Below are 20,217 nucleotides of genomic sequence, written 5' to 3'. Positions count from 1 at the left end.
GAACTCACAGAGATCCGCCTGTCTCTGCCTCCCAAGTGCTGGGATTAAAGGCGTGCGCCACCACCGCCCGGCTTTTCCTCCATTTCTTTGAGGGAATTTTTCATTTCCTTTTTAAGAGTTTCAAACATTCTCCTCAAATTATTTTTAGGTCATTTTCTTCTGCTTCACCCATATTTGGTTGTTCAGGTCTTGTTGTTGTAGGGTCTTTAGGTTTTACTGGTGTTTTGTTGCTCTTTGTGGTGTTGCGTGTGTTCTTACCTTTTCTATTCATCTTTTCCTCTAATAGGTGTGGTTGGGGCTGTCTGATATTCTGTTGATTAACCTTCTAGGTGCCAGTGAATCCAAAGCTCAGATGGTTGTTCCTCGTGGTACAGTCAATGCCACAGTTCTAGTTACCCCAGAAGTTATTCCGTGATCCTAGAGATAGTTCAGCGCTCCTGTGCTTTGCTCTGCTCCCTTTGAGTTTGCTGTCTCAGGTCTACTTTGGCCTAGGTTACCAGCTTTGCCCTTTATCTGTAAATCTTGGTCTGGATCCCCTCTTGCAAAAGTCCCTGGCACTGAGTTGGTCCTGCAGAGGTCTCTGGCTCAGGTCTACTGCCTCAGAGTTCCCAGGTTCGGGTGTACCCAGAAACCACTGAGGACCTGGCTCAGGCTTACTTCCTCAGAGGTCCTAGACTCACTCTCGGACCCACAGAGGTTTCAGGTTCCTGCCTATTCCCTTTGATGTTCCAGACCAATGCCCGGACCCGCAGAGGTCCTGGTTCAGGCCTACTCCCTCTGAGGTCCCAGACTCACCTCTTAAGTCCATTCTGTGAAAAGCTGTTGGGTTGTGTAAATACATTCTGTTCATAGAAATGGGAGAGGCAGTGTCCCCCTCACAAGTGGGAACCGGGTCCTATCACCCAGTGACTTAAACAAGGATATGCTGCTGTTGATGCTGCTGCATGCACCTGCCCTTCTCAATGCATTGTGCCCTTGCCTAAAGAAGAGGCCAGTGAGAGAGGAGAGCTGGGCCATGTCAAGCTTGCCTACACTTAAGACACCGCTGCTTCTTGGGGCCAGAGCTTCAGCTAGCACTGACTAGGAGGCCTCTGAGAGCAGCAGGCAGAGTAGTTCCCTTTGGTGCCAGGTGGCTATGTGACCTAGATCATGAATTGGCATTTTATGCTTTGAGCCTTTCTGTATCTTAAACAGGGTAATGAGGATTAATCATGCTACCTTAGCATGCATTACTGGTGTGGCAACTGTGGACAAAAGGTCTTTTCCTGGCCTCCCTCTCCCACAGCAGTAGGTGGGGTTGGTCATCAGACTCACTTTCAGATTGAGTCTTCTCTCTGCATGCTTCCACTTCAAATTTGCTAGTGATCATAGGGTGATCCTGACATCCTTAAGGGAGAGCTTGTAAACTGAAGATGAAATTGCCATTCATTTCAGAGGGAGATATGTCTATTTTCCTGCTTTCCCTGCACCCCCTTTTCCTTCTAAATTATTGAAACAGTAACTAAACTTTATTTGTACTGTGATTTCTAAGATATTGAATTGAATAACTTGAAATCCTCCAAGTCCCCTTACAAAGGGCATGGTCTGTAGCATGAATAATAAAAACCCGGAGACATATTGGGGTTCAATCTGAAGATCAGAAAAGCAAAGTAGCCAAGCCACTAGAGAGCTCTTATCTCCAAGAAATCTTCAGACTGAAAGAAAGTGAGTCCCAGTTTATATTTCTCTCTAGTGCTGAGATTAAAGGCGTGCACCACCACCACCTGGCCTCTATAGCTAACTCGTGTGGCTGCTGGGAAGGTGTGTTCCACCACTGCCTGCCTATATGGCTGGCTAGTGTGGCAGCTGGGAAGGTGTGTTCCACCATTGCCTGCCTATATGGCTGACTAGTGAGGCTGCTAGGAAGGTGTGTTCTACCACTGCCTGCCTATATGGCTGGCTAGTGTGGCTTTTTTGTGTTCTGATCTTCAGACAAGCTTTATTTGTTAAAATACAAATGAAATATTACTACAGCAGTCATTCTTCTTTTTAACACCTGTGCTTCTAACATAGTGGCTGTTACTTTCTCTCCACTGACTGCCCTGTCATATGAGCATCTGCCATTGTTCAGCTCAGGCATACTGTACATGTATACACAGCCAGTTGTGCGTACAGCAGTTCTGTGTGTACCAACCTCCTAGAAAGAGCAGAAGCTCCATAAACAGAGCATAGGACCAAAGTTAGTAGATGGTGAGCATCAGTCTTAAGGCAACCCAGGTATTTTGGGATGAAGTGCTCTGCATCTCTAATCCCTCATACATTGATGGTGGCTTGTATTTTTTAAGTCTTGCTGTCTTTCTTAGTAAGAGCAGGTAGCTAGGTATTCACACTTTTCCTGTATCCCCCCCTTATTGGGTGAAATGAAAATGAGAGCAGTGGTACAGCAGAGAGGTCGGGGGCTCTGGAGCCAGGCATCCTTTACCTAAACTGAGTCCTGCTGTGCAACAGCCACAGGACCCCGAGAAGACCCTCAGCTTCCTCACCTCTCCTGGAGCTCTTTTGGCTTGATGAGCTTATGCCAGTCAGCATTCTCATGGGACTGGCCAGAAGTTCTACAGTACTCCTCCCCGTCTGCCTACTATTGCAGTGCTTTGCTGGGACTGGGCATGGTAACTTCCTGTGAGGCTCTCTAAGCCAACATGTCTCCTAACCTTACCTTTTATTGTCCCAGGTGCCCAGATCATTGATCTGATGATGCTCGTGATTGATGTGACCAAGGGAATGCAGACACAGTCCGCAGAGTGCCTTGTGATTGGCCAGATCGCCTGCCAGAAGCTGATTGTGGTGCTGAACAAGATAGACCTGTTAGCAGAAGGGAAGAGGCAGGCAGCAATTGACAAAATGACCAAGAAAATGCAGAAGACTCTTGAGAACACCAAGTAGGTTTGCTAATGACAGTTTATGTGTAAGTGACTTCTCATTTAACACTCTGGGCAGGCAGATCAGCCCCACATCCTGGTGAGCGGACTGCTCCCTGTTGACACAGCTGTGGCTGCATGAAGCTGATGCAAGGATAGCATGCTGTTAAGATTCCAGAAAGTACTAGAGCATATGGAAATGGGGTACCCTCACTTGTGGGAGTGCCAGAGGTAGAAGACTGCTCCTTTGGTGAGCAGTCTCTATCCTGCCACTTCTGACCCATGGTATGTGCCCCTGTGTGTATGCTGAGGGCCAGGTACAGGTGCTGCACTTTATAGCTCAGATGTGAGCTATCAAGGTCTGGGAACCTAGTCCATGGCCCCCTGTGTGTTGCTCCATAATGACTCAGTCCTGCCCTTGTCATGGCCAGGCCTCAGCACTGGAGCCTGGGTGTCATGTTCTCCAGCCACCTGTTCCTCTACAGCTTCACTGTCAACTCAGGACAAAGATCATAGAACCTTGCAAAAGGGTGACTGCTGACAGGTGACTGCTATTGTTGGCAGCCAGAGCCTCTGCCACTCTTATTTTGTGAGAGAGAATTGGCATGTTCCTAGAGAACTCTGAACAGGGAGTAATCAAATGAGGTTTCATATTGGGCCGTCACTGGCCACAGCGGAAAGAGGGCCTGGTTGGTGGAATCAGGGGCCACAGGGAGAAGAAATAGGATGTGGGTCAGTGGGTTGTGGGCTTTTCCCAGGGAGAGAAGAGGTATCTGTAATGCAGGAGGGAGAAGGGGAGATGTAGGAGACCACGGTTGCCTCTGATTGTTGTCAGGGAAGCAAGGTATCAGAGCTAGGTGCAAAGTTAGGAAGTGAGAGGTGGAGACCACAGGGCTATAAGCTACCTGGGGGCCACAGAACTTTCTAATTCTGATGTGGCCAAGAAAATGAGTTAATATCCTTGTTGAGCACACAGAGCTGGCGGGCCTCATTGTTCAATGGCTGTCTCTCTCTCTCTCTGGCCATCCCCTTTGGGTCAGTTCTGAAGAGTCGTCACTGGGAGACAGGGCTGCCTCCTCTCTGCTATGCTGCCTGAGACAATATCCTCTTCCGTGCCTCTCCTTCTCCAGCCTGTGGAGGGCAAGCAAGTAGAGAGTGTTTTTGTTTCCCTGTCATAAAGATTGATATGCCTTCCTATTTATGATTTTTTTTCCCAATCCAGCACCTGCAGCTCTCCCTCAGAATGCTCAAGTTGGTTAAATTAAAGCTTCAGCCCTGTGAATGGGCCATATATGTCATAAAAGATTTCCTTGCACTGCCTTTTGTTAGCAAAATTCATCAATCTGATAAAATCGACACATTTAGATAAGTGTTGCATAAGAATTCAGACTTCGTTATTCCTAACGGAAGTGGATATAAGACTGTAAAAAGGAAGATAAAAAATTATATCTCCTTTTTAGTGAGTTATTTGATCTCACTGCCATTTTATTTACTTGTCAGAAAGGGGAGAGCGAGTTCTTTGGAGTCCTGCATAAACCCCAACAGCATCAGCTCACTTTCTTCGAGGACAGGCCTTCAGGAGCCTAAGGGCACTTCATAAACACTTGCAGCTCTGACAACCAGGGGAGAGTCTCACTTGTTTGTAAATCATCCTTCCTGGTTTAATATATTGGCTGGAAGTCAGATTATGAACTTTCTTATATTGCCAGAGGAAATTGTCATCAGAGGGGTATCTGAGCCCTTTCCTCCCATACCCAGAGGCCCCACCACAGAGGGTAGGGCTGTTCCTTGTGGATGGAGTCCTGGAGCCCTGTGCCAGGCTGAGTTTTTAAGAACTCATCTACATCATTTTCAGTGGTCATTTCCTTCCCTTTGCTGTTCTTGTAAAAATAAATGTGAGGAAATCTCTGTTTAGGAAGAAAAAAGTGAAGCATATGTATGTGGACCCTAATATGGTCAAATCCTAAAAAATGTTTAAGATAAAACTTATTCTTCTCTACTTGAAGTTTCAATTTCAAACTTTGAAGACTTTGAAACTACAGAAAAGTAGTTGAAAGGAAGGACTACCTAAAGACTTTTCTTAAAACAGCAGTTGCTGACATTTGAGCTTCTGATTTCCTATCTTTTAAAATGTATAATGATGTTCCCATGTACATTGTTTTGAAGAGACAGGGATCACTGTGTAGCCCAGGCTGAACCCAGCTCTAACCCCCCTGCTTCAGTCTCCAAAGTGCTGGGATTACAGGTTTGTGGTACCTATACTCTCTTTCAAGTTGTTTTGTTTTTTAAATTATGGTTAAAATATACTGATCTGTAATTTTAACCATTTGTAAGCCAATAATAGAATGATACCAAATGTATTCAGACTTTGTATGTGCACCCAGACCTTTCTATGATTCCTTATAAACTACTCCCATCAGTAGCTCTCCTATTCTCCCTCATAGCCTATTTTCTGCACTTTGTGATTTGCCTGGAATCCTTGATGAAGTGGAGTCCTCTATGGATTTCCTAGAACATGTAAGTCTCATCTGTGTTACAGCTGTATCAGAAGAGGCTGAGCCCGCTCTGTTGTGTTTGTGCTGTGCTCATTGTTGTTGTCATCCCCACTCCCACCATTGATTAGCCTGTGGACTAGTCAGTGATGAGCTGCTTTGAACTCTGATTTTAGTCCCTCTGGAGCTAGGTATCCAAGAGTGGAGAATGGCTTGTACACTAGTCCATGTCTGTCCTTTCTGAGGCTCTGCCAAGCTGCCTCTTCATGCTCTCAGCAGCTGTACACGAGGACTTCAGTGTATCTGTAGTTTCTCAGCACTTGCTATTTTTGAGGCAGGGTTTCACTGTATAGCCTAGGCCTACCTGGGCAAACCTCTTGTCCCAGCTCTGATAATCAAGAGCTGAGATTATAGGCTCAATCCACCATGTCTGGTTGTTTGCATCTCTTCCCCAGCCATCTTTGCTGTATAAGGGGCCACTTTACTACGGTTAAAGTTTGCTTTTCCATTGTGGCTGGTGCTGAGCATGCTGTTGGTCACCTCTATATTTTCATAGGGAAATAGCTGACTACATCCTTTGCCAAGCTTTAAAATGAGTTGTTTTCCCATTGTTGAATTGTAGGTTTCTATTAATCCCTATCTGAGATATGACTTGAAATCCTTGAATACACAAATGTTCTGAACCCAGGTGGAATCTTCATTTGCTTTATATTGCTGCTGTTGTCTGTGGTTTTAGATCCAAAGCTGTGAAACTGTTGTCAAATCCTGTCATGAATGTGTTCTCCAGTGTCTTTTTTCCCTAGCTATAGTTTTTAGCTCCTATGTGTAGGTTGCTGGTCTGTTTTAGTATCTTTTACAGTGGTGTGAAGCTAGAGTTCAGCTTTCTTCTTTTGCATGTAGCTGCCCAGTTTCCCCAGCACTATTTATTATCCCTTGCTTTTATGTTGTTAAAAAATTAACCCTCCATCTAGACTTAGTTCTTGACTTTCTGAGGACCAAGGCAACTTATAGAAGGAAGGGTTTATTTTGGCTTACTGTTCTAGAGGGAGAAGACTGCATCATGGCAGGAGGCATGGCTGCAAAAGCAGGAAGTTGAGAGTTCTTACCTTCAAATGCACAAGCAGGAAGCAGAGAATGTGAATCCAAAGTGGCACAAGGCATTTATTTTCCAAGTTCACCCCCAGTAATACACTTCCTCCAGCAAGGCTGTACTATTAAGCTCCCCAAACAGTGCTACCTACTAGAGAATCAAGTATTCAAAATATCTGAGCCTATGGGGACATTCTTACTCAAACCACTGCAACTCCATTTCATTGATCTATATGCTTGTGGTTCTGGGGATACCTCACTGCTTTGACAACTAGCTTTATATGCATTTCAGAGTCACAAAACAGAGTCCTCAGAGCACTGGCCCTTTTCAAATTGTTCTGGCTGGCTGGAACCCCTACGATTCTGTATGAATTTGAAGATTTGCTTTTCTGTGTCTGTGAAAAGAAAGGCTCTTAGAGTTTTGATAGTGCTCTGAAGATAATTTTGGTACATTTGATAACCTAAACAGCATTGTCTCCTAATCCACAAACATGGAGTATCTCCCCATAAGTTGTCTTGATCCTCAGAAAGCCAAGAACTAAGTCTAGATGGAGGGTTAATTTTTAACAACCATAAAAGCAAGGGATAATAAATAGTGCTGGGGAAACTGGGCAGCTACATGCAAAAGAAGGAAGCTGAACTCTAGCTTCACACCACTGTAAAAGATACTAAAACAGACCAGCAACCTACACATAGGAGCTAAAAACTATAGCTAGGGAAAAAAGACACTGGAGAACACATTCATGACAGGTTTGACAAGTTTCACAGCTATGAATCCAAAACCACAGACAACAGCAGCAACATAAGGCAAATGAGATTCCACCAGGATTCGGAACATTTGTGAATTCAATAAGTAAAAAGCCTACAGGATTTCAAGATGGCAAGATCGGTGGTTCTCAACCTATAAGTTGTGACCCCTTTTGGAGTGGAGGAGTCTGTTGACCCTTAGGGGTCACCTAAGACCATCAGAAAACACATAATTTACATTACAATTCATAATAGTAACGAAATCACAGTTACGAAGTACTATCAATGAAAATAGTTTTATGGTTAGGGGGTCACCATAGTATGAGGACATTAAAGGGTTACAGCATTAGAAAGGTTGAGAACCACTGATCTAGATCTTTAATTTTTTTCTTCAATTTTCATAGCTTTCTTGTTCAAGTCCTTCCTGTGACTAGGTTTAATTCTGTAGAGGTTTTGTAAATGCGGTCACTTTTAGTTTCACTTCAGGTCACTCATCTCTAAAATATGTGTTAATGGCATATAAATTCAACTCCTTTAAAATATGATTGCAATCATGGCATATTCTTGAATTTGGTTTCTGTGTTTATTAACATTATATATAGCAGATTCTCAAATAGCTACCATTCTGTTCTCACCCCGTAGACTGAACTGTTTTCCTTCTTACACCCAGATGAGCCCGAACTGAGCACCTCTGCACAACATTCAACTTTGTGTCTACAGTCATTCCTTTATGGTAGATTCTCAGCTGTGAGATCTTGGAATTAAATGTCATGAAAGCTTGAACCTCTTTTGAACATTTTCTCAAGAGGATCTGCCATTTTACATGAGTGCCAGCAGCCAAGTTTGGCTCTGAGTATATAAGATATATTTGAAAGTTTAGATGGAGATGGGGTTTTATGCTTGTTTTGATATGCAGGTGACTACTGGTGGAACAGAATACTTTCCTGACATGTAGTAAGCAGTTCGACTCTTATGTGTGTGATTTTAGCATGTGTGTTTTGTCCCTTTGCCTCTTGAGCGTTTAACCTTTCTCTTTGATTTTCCAGAGTGTTGATGTTAGTGAGCATATTGCCGTTAACCCTTTTCCATCACACCTGCTAGAAGCAAGGCAGCAGCATTCGTTCCCTCCCATTTTAGTTGCTTTTGTTTTGACATCTCAAGTTTCTAATTTTCATGTAGTCAAACTCTTTGATTGTTTTTCTTTGTGATTTCTTTATCTCTGAAAACATTTAAAATTACTCTTGCATAAACATTTATCAATGTTAACAGCAATCAGAATAAAAGATAAAAATGTACTCACAATCTCCCCAGTGCAGCAAATTAAAATGCTTTCTCCCAGGATCCCTGTCAGTCTTTTCCACATGGACATAATTTGAGGTGGTTGTTATCACCACATTGACACTGTTCAGTGTTCTGTGCCTTTCTGTTTATTTTTCCACTAAGTGTTATCATCTGACAGCATGCCTGATGCATCTTTCTTCCAGACTCCTGGTTCTTTCTTCTCTTAAAATACTTTTTATTGCCCTCTTTCTGTTACAGCTCAGAGCTCTGCATTCCCCAGGCTACCCTCCTCTTGACACTCTCCCTAGAATTGGACTTAATATCAGTCTCCAGGGATTCATTTATGACTCTGTGGACTCTACAGGCCTACATTGTGCTCTCTCGTGGTGTGGCCATTTGCTGATGCTGAGGCTAATTGCCACATGGTCTTGGGAAATACTTCCTCCCTGAGGTGCTGTTTTTTTATGAATTGGGAATTAGTGAGTTCAGCCTCATAACCTTTCTGTGGGAAGCACTTAGCACCCTGCGTGCCACAGTGCTTTAGAAGGGAAAACTGTAATGAAGGAGCTTGTCACTGTGCCAATGATTCCACACACAGATCATTAAGTCAGTTGGATCATACTTACCCCAGAGATCAGTTTTGCAACTTGCTTGACTGCCGAGAAAACAAGACTTGATAAATGGTGGCCATTTTGATATCTGCTATTCCAAATTTAGAAACTCCATTCTGTTTGCTTAGATTTCTTTCACATGGCTTATAAATTCATCTGTATGTAATAAATGCATCTGTGTTATTGTTACCTAGGATTGTTTTATACAGGTAAAGGTCAGCCTGCACTCACAGTTGGTGTGTCTGGGCCAGTGAGCACTATGGCATATCTATGTGGGTAGACTGGAGAAGATGGGAGTGGGTTACACGAATACTTGTGGGGTCAGCCATGACTATACTACAAGGCACCCTTTGATTGGAGCCTTTATTCTGGAACCTCAGCAGCAGTCTAGGGATTCCTAGATAGCTCCTCTCTTTGTGGCCAGGAACCAGGATGCCTCATGTGTAACAGGCCTAGAAAATAGCTCAACCATCTTGGCCTGGTGAAAATGGCCAGGCACCCAACATTGTGTTGCTCGGAAGGGTCTGGATAAAAACCACTAAACTTCCAGACACTTTATGGTTAAATCCTTGGAGCCTTTTGCACATGAACATACTCATGCACACACATACCTGCAACACCAGGCCCTAAAACTAAGCCAGGAAGCAGACCCAGAGTAGGCATGCTGGGCTCTAGTTCCAGAGCTCTGTCACCTAAAACAGAGCTCCCTCCACCCCGTATCCTGTGTAGAAGATGCTGGACTCTGACTCCTGAAGGGCCAATAGTACACTAGACCTCTGGCAGCCCTGACCAGTCCTGGCTTCTCTGATATAGGGACCTTAGCCTTGCTCCTGGTGACTGGGATTCTTTAGTGAGCATGTGCCTAGCACTGGGTATAGAGCAGGATAGGGATTTTTACCCCCTTTTCTTTGCCTTAATGTCTTAGTTACTGTACAGGATAGTTTTATATCAACTTGACATAAACTAAAGTCATCTGAAAGAGGAAATCTTAATTAAGATAATGCCCCTCCCCAAGATTAAGCTGTACGGAAGCCTGTAGGGCATTTTCTTAATTAGTGATTGATGGATGTCTTAGAGTTTCAGTTGCTGTAAAGAGACACCATGACACAGCAACTTTTATAAAGGAAAACATTTAATTGGGGTGACTCTCTTACAGTTTCAGAGGTTTAGTCAATTGTCATCATGGTAGGACATGGTGGTGTGCAGGCAGACATAGTACTGGTGCTGAGAGTCCTACATCTTGATTGGTAGGCAGCAGGAAGTGGTCTGAGACATTAGGTGTAGCTTGAGCATATATGAGACCTCAGATCCACCTCCACAGTGACACTTTCTCCAACAAGGCCACACCTCCTAATAGTGTCACTCCCTTTGGGGGCCTAGTCCATTGTGTTTGGTGCCATTCCTAAAAGTAAACTGAGCAAGCCAGTAAGTAGCACTCCTCCATGCCCTCTAGATTAGCTCCTGCCTCCAGGTTCCTGCTCTGTTTGAGTTCCTGTCCTGACTTCCTTCTACAAACAATGATGTAGAAATGTAAGCCAAGTAAACCCTTCATTTCCAAGTTATTTTTGGACATGGTGTTCATCATAGCAATAGTAACCCTAAGTAAGGCAGTTACTGTTCTGTTGCTGTGAAGAGAGACCATTACCAAGGCAACTTTTCAAAGAAAGCGTTTAATTGGGGGATTGCTTACAGTTTCAGAGAATGAGCCCATTATCAAGGCAGAGTATGGTGGCAGGCAGACATGGTGCCAGAGCAGTACTGAGAGTTTACATCCTGATCTGCAGGCAGCAGGCAGAGTGAGACACTGGGCCTGTATTGGCTTTTGAAACTTCAGAGCCCATGACAACTTCAACTCCCAGTGACATACCTCCTAATTGTCCTGAAATGGTCCACCAACTGGAACCATACTTTCAAATCTGTGAGCCCTTGTGGGCCCTTCTCACTCAAACCATCACACTTGTCTTCTGTGTTTCCTCTTTGGCCCACATCAGTATTTTTATCTTTCTTTACTGTACCAGACCTTTTCTCTTAGAGCACCAACCAGCTCCCAAATCATGACATAGACACTTCGATTAGTTATGAATACTTGGCCTAACTTGGGCTCCTTTCTGACTACCTCTTTTAACTTAAATTAACCTGCTTCTCTTTATCTGCCTTTTGCCTGAAGGCTTTTAATTTTTTTTTCCTTATATATGTCTTACTTTTACTATTCTCATGTCTGCCGGCTGGTGGCTGCCTGGCTTCTTGCCCTGGGCATCTCTCTCATTCTTTCTTTTCTTCTCTCATTCTTTCTTTTCTCTCAAGCCTAGATTTTTCTTCCTAATTATTCTCTCTGCCTGCCAGCCCTGCTTTTCCTTTTTCTGCTTAGCTATTGTTCATTTAGCTGTTTATTAGACCAATCAGATATCTTAGGCAGGCGAGGTGAAACAAATGTAACACATCTTTACATAATTAAACTCACATCCTTACATTGTTAAACAAATGCAGCATAAACAAATGTAACATACAGTTAAAGTAATAGTCCACCAGCATAAGCAAATGTAACACATCTTTGCCCAGTTAAAATAATAGTCCACAATACTTTACTTTTCTGTTTTCTTTCTATTTAAACTTTTTCTTTCTTTCTATCCCTTTTCAAATTTTCCTCTCTTTCTGGTACTTCCCTTTCTGAGGTAGGTACCACAGGCCTCTTTGGTATAAGGATAGCAGCATGCCTGGCTATTCTCCTCTGTCCAGTGGGTCTTGGCCCTGCTTAGAATGTCTCTCCTGCTCATGTTGATGTGTCACACTGTACTTTAGTACAGAAGTGGCTTCTCTGATTATTTAGTTGCTCTTGAGTTAACTCCAGGGTATCTGGGTTCTTTTTTAGTAAAATTTTATTTTATTATTTTTTTAAGTAGAAAATAGACTCTTCTCTCTTAAAATCATCCTGACCAGAGTTTCCCTTCCCTCCATTCCTCCCAGCTCCTGCCCCACCTTTCCTTTTTCCCAGACCCACTTTCCCTCCCTCCAGTCTCTTAGTAAAGACCAGACCTCCATGAGATGACAAGCAAACACAACAAAAACAAGATACAATAAGCCAAGGCAAAAAGCCCTCATATCAAGACTAGACAAGGCAGCTGAATAGGAAGAAAAAAGCCCCAAGAGCAGGCAAGATTCAGAGACACTCACTCCCATTGTTAGGAGTCCCACAAAAACACCAAGCTAACATCCATAACATATATGTAGAGAATCTGGTGCAGACCCTTGTAGGCCCCGTGTTTGCAGCTTCATTCTCTTCATATGAGTCCATATGAGCACTGCAGACTAGAGCATGGAAGCAGTGGGTGGCAGGCAGCAGGTGGCAGGCTGGTACAGGATGCTAGAGAGTGGTCTTGGTTGAAGATGCACATTGGAGGTGATGATACAAGTCATCAGCAAAGAGTTCCAGTGAGAGATGGCCAAAGGAGACAGCTGGTGTCCTAGAGTACCTCAGGGAGAGAGGCCTGCAGGAGGGAGAGCCCAAGGAGGCAGGGAGCCTCTTGAGCACCTGAAGGCTTTGGTGATGTGGTGAGGAGCAGAGGTAGAAGAAAGCGTCCATTTCTGTTAATGTCATACAGAGACACACCTTGGCAAGCACTCCAGCTTCTTGCTTGCCCCATAGCTCCAGGACCCCTTGGATTTAGTTGTGTGCCATTCATAGAGCCTGGCATAAACAGGATTTCATCAGACCCCAGTCCAGTTAAGAAGGAAGGAAACTTGTAAGAATACCAGGCATAAGCCATGTGAATAATGGATACTGAACTCTTTGAAAATGCCTGCTTGGGAGAATATTTAAGCCAGAGGACTTTTCCTTTAAGAAAATCAAAATCTGGGGCTGTAGAAAGACCTCCAGAGGTCCTAAGAAGAGGTCAGCAAGCGAAGGTTGGCTGAGGGACAGGCTTGGCCAAATAGACTCCTTTGAGTCCTTAGATGGGCAGTGGGGTCTGATGGTGCTGAGTTCTTTCCTGGACTCTTTCTTTCATTGACCCCCTTCTTGTGCCCCATCAGGAGAGGAGGTAAGGGCAGTGGGCAGGGGTCTTGAGCTGGGAAAGTCGTGTGACTTAAAGTGAACAGCTTATACTTCAGTGCAGGCGGGATGAGTCTGGGTTGGTACAAGAGAAAGTTAAACTTTGAGTTCTCTCTAAATCTCCCTTATCCGTTTCAGGGAAATGTCTCAGCTCAGTCTTGCCTTGTCTTCTCAGTGCCCCAAGTTTAACTAGGCTCTGGTTACAGTATCTAGCTAGATGCTAATAGCTTTGTTTTGTTTTTCTTGTGTTTATTTTTGTAGCTTCAGTAGTAGAAATTTATTGACTCCCAAGACTGGGCTGCCATTAGTTAATTTTTAAAAATTCCTTAGAGCAGAAAATAATTTTTAAATTATACATTCATACCTTAAGCATAATATTTTCACTGAAAACACTTATATTCCTGTTCACTTAATAGAATCAGTGTCTACGTGACAGAAGAGTGACCACATTCATAGTATTTCACCTCCTCCTCCTCTTCAGGGGCTCTGCTGGGATCTGTCCTCCCTGTCTGGGGTGTCTTGGCTGTGTGACCAGATCTGTGTTTGGAATTTGAGGCATCTCCTCTTTTGCAACATGTATGTTTCTTGTTTCATGTGTAATTTCAGTTTTCTACAAATGGTCACTCACATTGTCTTAAATTTCTTGGATGCAGTGCCATGTGGGTAGGGTATGGGGAGAAGACAGGGTTTTTTGGTGTACCTAGGTACCAAGAACTTTGCTGATGGGGGATTTCCATTCCTTACCTCTGTCATGACCCTGCAAAGTGTATGTTATTCCTCCTTACCACTTTGAAAGAAGAAAATCTTAAAGCTAGACTGGCTTCGGTAGCTTATTCTAGGTCACACAGCTAGTGAGTATGGGAAGTGTTTCAAAACCAGCTCTGTATATAGTGGCCAACCTATGTTCTGTAGCCAGATTAAGATGAGTAACAAAGCCTTTTCTTCTAGTACATTCATTTCTCAAACCAATAAAATTCTATGATAATTGTTGGGAACTTGGTTAATCTTTTTATTCTGGAAAGGCTAACATAACTTTCTGATTATTTCATAAGAAAAGTCTCATTTTGTGTTATCAAATTTCAACACATATAAATAAGTTTAAAGATACAAACTATATATAGTTAAATATAAAAAGCAAATATCTTATAGAAATCATTAATACATTTTTAAGTTAGTATTTTAAAAACATGATAGACATAATTATAACATCCTATATTCTGGCCATGATTTGCCACTTTCAAATTACATACATACTGCAGAGACAACTTCACATCCATATTCATGCAGAACTATGTATAATTACCTGAGCTATGGAATCAGCCTAGGTGTCTGTCAACAGAGGAATAGATAAAGTAGGTGTGGCCTCTATACACACAGTGGAGTTCTGTTCAACCGTAATGAAATTATGTCATTTGCAGGGAAATGGATACAGCCAGAGATCATCAAATTTAGTCAGACTCCAAGATATATGACATGTATTTTCTCTCATTTGGGGATCCTAGATACCATATAGATATATAAAACCATCTATGGATATCTGAAACATGAAAGGAGAAATGAAGCTATCTGCAAGAAAGAATAGCAATAACAGAAAAGGGAGAGTCGCTGGTAAATATGTCCAAGTACATGACATACATGAAGGAAAATGTCTTTATGAAACCTATCACTATGTATCTTAGTTAGCCTTGTCAACTTGGCACAACATCTGAGAGGAGAGGCCTCAATTGAAGAATTGTTTAGATTAGGTTAGTGGGTGGGCATGTCTGCGAGGAATTGTTTTGATTTATTTTTATTTTTTAAATTATGTAGATTTGTACTCATGCATAGAAGACATTAAATTTCCCTGGAATTAAAGTTACCTGCAGCATTGAGTTGCCTGATATAGGTGTTGGGAACTGAACTCTGGTCCTCTGTAAGAGCAGGACTTACTCTTAATTGTTGAGTCATTCCCCAAGCCTTTGTTTTGATTATTGTAGGAGGGCCCAGCCCTCAGTAAGGGATTCTGTTCTGGAAGTATAAACCAGATAATATTTTTTACCCCCAAGTTGCTTTTGGTTATTTTATTACAGCAACAGAGAGGAAACAGGAACACTCTGCAAAGTAAATGTATACAATTACAACTTTATTTTTAAAAACAAAAACAAATTACAGGCATAAATTGCTGAATTCTTAATTACTCTCAGATAGAGAGGCAAGAACCGTGATTATTCCACATCCAGAATCTTGTGTTTGTTCTCCAGATAATGCAGAACATATATGATATACACAGTACCTGGCTAGATGTTCTCATTGAAATACCTTACTCAGCCCTTGAAGCAATTGTGTCAGGGATTCTGCTATCATTCTAATGAGGAAACTGAGGCACAAGAGTAAATGGACACTATGAAGTCATGGATAGGAAATTCAGAAGCCAGGAAAGACTTAGAACTCAGTGTTCTGGCCTTGGAAGCTTCACTACAGAGCCTGTGCTCCCTGATTCTATGATTTTCCTCACAAGGACACTAATTTCTCTGCTAGTTGACACCACACGTCCTTCAAAACCAGACTGGCCCAGTGACATGCACATAGCCTCTACCAAGTACAAAACCATGAGTCCTGTGCCTATTCCCCTCCTCCTTCTCTTTCGTCCCACAGTCTCCACATAAGCTTTTCCAAACTGTCTTTACCTTAACATAACTGGCCTGTTTTTGTTTTTTAAAGAGAACTCATATTCTTCCTTAAATGCGGTTATCTTGAAGTACAGTTTCACATCTCGAAGTGTAAGACCACTATGTGGCACAGATAAAAGGCAGGAAGTTGTCTTACAGCTTGCCTATCAGGAATGTCTGTGGACTGGTACTTTTCACTTCTTTTCAGGACCTGGACCAGGACCTGTCCTTCCTGCTGAGTAGAGCACCCTGCAGATAGCTAAAGGCCACATAAGGGTTATTTCCTGCGACTCCTACTTGTGGGTCAAGATGTGAACTCTCAGCTGTTGGCTCCACAATCATGGGCCCTAACCCTCTGAAACCCTTAGCCTAATTAAACACTTTCTTTTATAAGTTGCCATCACATGGTGTTTTATCACAGCAATAGAAAAGTAACTAATAAACAAGTGGGCATGTGTTTGTTTCTTGTTTTCAGTTCTCGTGTGTGTGTGTGTCTGTGGGTGTAGTGGAATCACTTGACTGTGTGATACTTCTGTGTTCTTCTTAACTTCCTCACTTTAAATATGACATCCTGTTACCTCCTGGTCTTCATGTCTCAGAACAGCTCTGCTCTGCCGTTGCTCTCATACACATTTCTAAGTCCATTTCTTACCCACGCTGGGGAAAGTGCCCTTATCACTAACCATGACTGACATCTCTCTACTTGTAGATTTTGAGTTAATGATTTGAGATTGTTCAGCTTCTTAAATGTGCATGTTAATATTTTCATCAAATTTGGGAAGGCATAGAATATGATTTTGTCATTCATGATGCTCCTACTCCGTTCTCCTGATTTCAGAAAGCACCATTGACCTTCAGCTGTTCCACCTTACATGCAGTTGTGCTGTATAGCTGGGTTCTCTTCCTCCTTTAACCCAGGTGGAATGATCTTGGTTGTCAGTGCTTTATTTTGCATGCTCAGACCCACTTCTGACCTCCTCAAGTGCAGTTTTCATTTTAGTTCTTGCATTTCCCAACTCTGGAATTGTGTGAGTGTGTGTGTGTGTGTGTGATTTATAATTGTTGAATTAACTTTCCTAGGGTGATTTAATCAGATATCTACTCAGTCCAGATAGGGAGCTGATGACAGACCAAACTCGATGTCACCAAAATCCACCTTAGTAAACTGAATTTATTTGGGCTATGTCACTACAAGAGCATGGACAACTTTAAGGAGGTTGTATCACTGAAAGCTCACGCCCTGCAAGAATGACACCTAGTGACAGCCAGAAGCCCGGGGCTTGCAGGCTGCTCCACAGCTTGGCATCTCTCTCCTTAGAAGTCCTTAAAACTTACTTAACCTAGCAGAAGAAAGGGCTGGGCGAATCTGGTTTCAGGAACTTCCTGGCACTTCCCATTGTTTCCTTTCTAAATAGAACTTCCTGTGTCTTAATAAGCTTCACAGAAGAGTAAGTGTTTCAGTTTGGACGAAATTGCCACAGTTATCAACTAGAAAGTGTGTGTGTGTGTGTGTGTGTGTGTGTGTGTGTGTGTGTGTGTGTGTATGTGTGTGTGTTGGGTTTTTATTTGTTTGATTGTTTGTTTGTTTGCTTGCTTGTTTTTTGAGACAGAATCTCTATCTAGCCCTGGCCATCCTTATCCTGGAGCTCTCTCCATAATCTAAACTGGCTTTGAACCTACTGAGGTCTGCACCAACTGTCTTACTTTCTCATTTGGTAGACTATTGTCATCTTTCCCTGTAGTTGTTTAGACTTGATTCATTCATTTGAACACACAGGGTGGGGGCAGGGACTGATGTAAATAAAGTCTAGGAGGGCTTCCTGTGGACAGTTTCTGCTAATTCTTTTTCTTACATGTGGATTCTTCCCTTTGTACATTGTAATGGGTAATTTGATTGTCAGCTTGATGGACTGATAAGCACTTAGAAGGCTAGCATAACACATGTCTGGGTATGTTTGTGATGGTGTCTGAAGAGATGATGAACTAAGTTGTAAGACCTCTCTGAATGTTGGCAGCACCATCCTGTAGGTGAGGGACCTAGATAAGATAAAAGAAGAAGAAAAGCCAGGCATTGTGGTCATTTCTCTGTGTGTTCCTGGCTGTCATGAGGTGAGTTGTCCTGCTCCCCCATGCCCTCCCTACTGTGATAGACTCTGAAACCCCACACCAGAATAAATCTTTTCTCTGTTAAATTGTTTGGCTCATGTATTATATCATAGCAAAAACACACATGCCCCCTCCTCAAAAACAAAAATAAAAACCCAAACACTGAACTGTGTACCTATATAATAAATTTTTGATGGAGCCTAGGCATTTAGAATAATTTAATGAGGTAGTTTTGAAGTCACAGACACCCTCACTATACTTGGTTATAGTTTGATGACTTCTTTTTTGAACAGATTGTGTAAAGTCTGTGTTCTTTGCCATGATGACACCGAGTTAACATAACTCCATTCAGTTAGCTTACTGCTCACTAATGATAGGACAGAGGTTTCCCCAGGTGCCAGGATGTAGGGTGTTTCTTGCTGAGGAGCTTCTATGTGTATGATGAGCCAAGCTATCAGTGTTCCAGCAGGCAGTTGACAACTGTGCCTTAGCTTCTACTTTCTGTTTACATAAAACCTCAAATCAGAAGTGAGGCCCAGATTCTTCTAGGGTTTCTCTTGAGCACACAAGCCCTGTGCCTGGAGTGACCTCACTTCTCAGGATATCAGAGTTTTTCCAAGCCAGCTATGAGCATCTGATTCCTTAGCTTTTCCTGCTAAGCTTTTCAAGCAGCTCATTGTTTGTCTGAACTGTTACCTCTCACTTCATTGTGTTATTGATTACTTCTCTTTATTTTCAACAGATGCCCTCCGGGAAAGGGCTTTTGCAATGAGAAAATGAGCTGGCTATTGTCCTATTCTGGGTTCTTGTCTACCCTCATTGTAAGAACTGAGTGGGCAGACAGCAAACGCAAGCGAGGGGGGACTTCAGTTTCATGCAGGAGTAATGCCTTAAACAGGAAAGTAAAAATTCACATAAGAAATAGAAACGCTGGGACCCTCAGCAGCTACAGGATGGCAAACAAGAGGCTGTGGGGACCATAGCTCCATGTGCCCCAGCAGGTTTTGGGGTACAGCTCAGAAAAGTCAGTGGCAGTAGGGTGCTAGAACGCTCTTAGCACCCCAGATGCCAAATCAAGGAAAGTTCCTTTAGGACAGGCTTACAGAGACCTGTGCTACAGAGACCTGCTGCTCCAGAGACCTGTGACCCCAGTAGCAGTAGGAGGCATGTGTGGAAGGCTGGGGTCACAGGTCTCTGGAGCAGCAGGTCTTGGAGTCTGGAGACAGCTGCAAGAACAAATACCTGAAAAAAGCTGCTGGAGCATGGAATCTTACAGGCTGAGTCAGGAATGAGTCTGAGACAGAAGCCTGGTACAGTGAGTCTCAGCAGCATCTGTCTTTGGCAAGTCTTGAAGGCAGTCTTCCTTTTCGAAAGAAAGCAGCATTCAGGAGCCTGCCTTCTGGCCAGAGCCAACAACTGAGCTCTGAAGTCTTCATTCTCTTCCTCCTCTGGTAGTCTGGCAAGTCTCTTTCTCCCCTTCTTCCTCTGTGTTGTAAGGGGACTGGGAGTAGAGCATGGGGAACCCTCCTTTGGTTGTTTTTGTGTTTGTTCCTGATGCTTTGAGCTTGCTTTCAGCTGCATACCAGGGTCTCTGTCTCAAGCCATCCAGTCTGTCACTACTAGCTGTCAGACACATCCCACTATGTTAGGGATCCATCCTTACATGGCTTCTTCTTTCCATGAGATTGATGTGGGCTTGGGGTTCCTTCAATCAATTGTGGGAGTCTTAAATATAGCCTATTTCTGCCTTCTTGCCTTTGGGGTTTCTGGACCTCTTCCTACTCCTATTTAAAAGTTCCAAAACAGGTCAGATACACTTAGCCTTTCTTAGGGACCTTCTGGGAAACTACCAGATGGGAAATGGTTATATTTCTCTGAATCAAGAGCTTTGATAGAACTAAAAACCCATTCTGCCCCCCTCCAGGACCTAGCAGATGCTGGTTTTCAGCATTGTTATGGTTTTTAAGGCCATTACAAAGTTGAGGAGTAGGTGGAACAAAACAGGTTAAAAATATCTATTTTTTAAAGACTATATGCTTTTTATTTCATTTCTATGGAAATCTAGAAAACGCCATGTTGCGGGAGGTCCTTGCTCCTTCAGCCAATAGCCGCAGAGATACCAGCCCATTGGGGCGTGGTCTCTCTCTCTTTAAAAAAGAAGAGTCTTGCCGGGCGATGGTGGCGCACGCCTTTAATCCCAGCTCTCTGGAGGCAGAGGCAGGCGGATCTCTGTGAGTTCGAGACCAGCCTGGTCTACAGAGCTAGTTCCAGGACAGGCTCCAAAGCCACAGAGAAACC

The 20,217-nt window shown here is 43.1% G+C and overlaps 1 protein-coding gene across 2 annotated transcripts in view; it reads left to right on the top strand.

Moving 5' to 3' along the window:
• The window catches only part of Eefsec (eukaryotic elongation factor, selenocysteine-tRNA specific), a 220,970-nt gene that overhangs the window by 84,359 nt on the left and 116,394 nt on the right, over positions 1–20,217 (top strand). For both annotated transcript variants that reach the window (XM_005364845.2, XM_026788278.1), the window contains exon 2: positions 2,711–2,918. In XM_005364845.2, coding sequence (XP_005364902.1) covers positions 2,711–2,918 — 208 coding nt within the window. The remainder of the gene's footprint in view (positions 1–2,710; positions 2,919–20,217) is intronic.

Source organism: Microtus ochrogaster, unplaced genomic scaffold (assembly GCF_000317375.1).
Source record: "Microtus ochrogaster isolate Prairie Vole_2 unplaced genomic scaffold, MicOch1.0 UNK1, whole genome shotgun sequence".
NCBI lineage: Eukaryota > Metazoa > Chordata > Mammalia > Rodentia > Cricetidae > Microtus > Microtus ochrogaster.
This window is presented reverse-complemented; position numbering and strand designations above follow the sequence as displayed.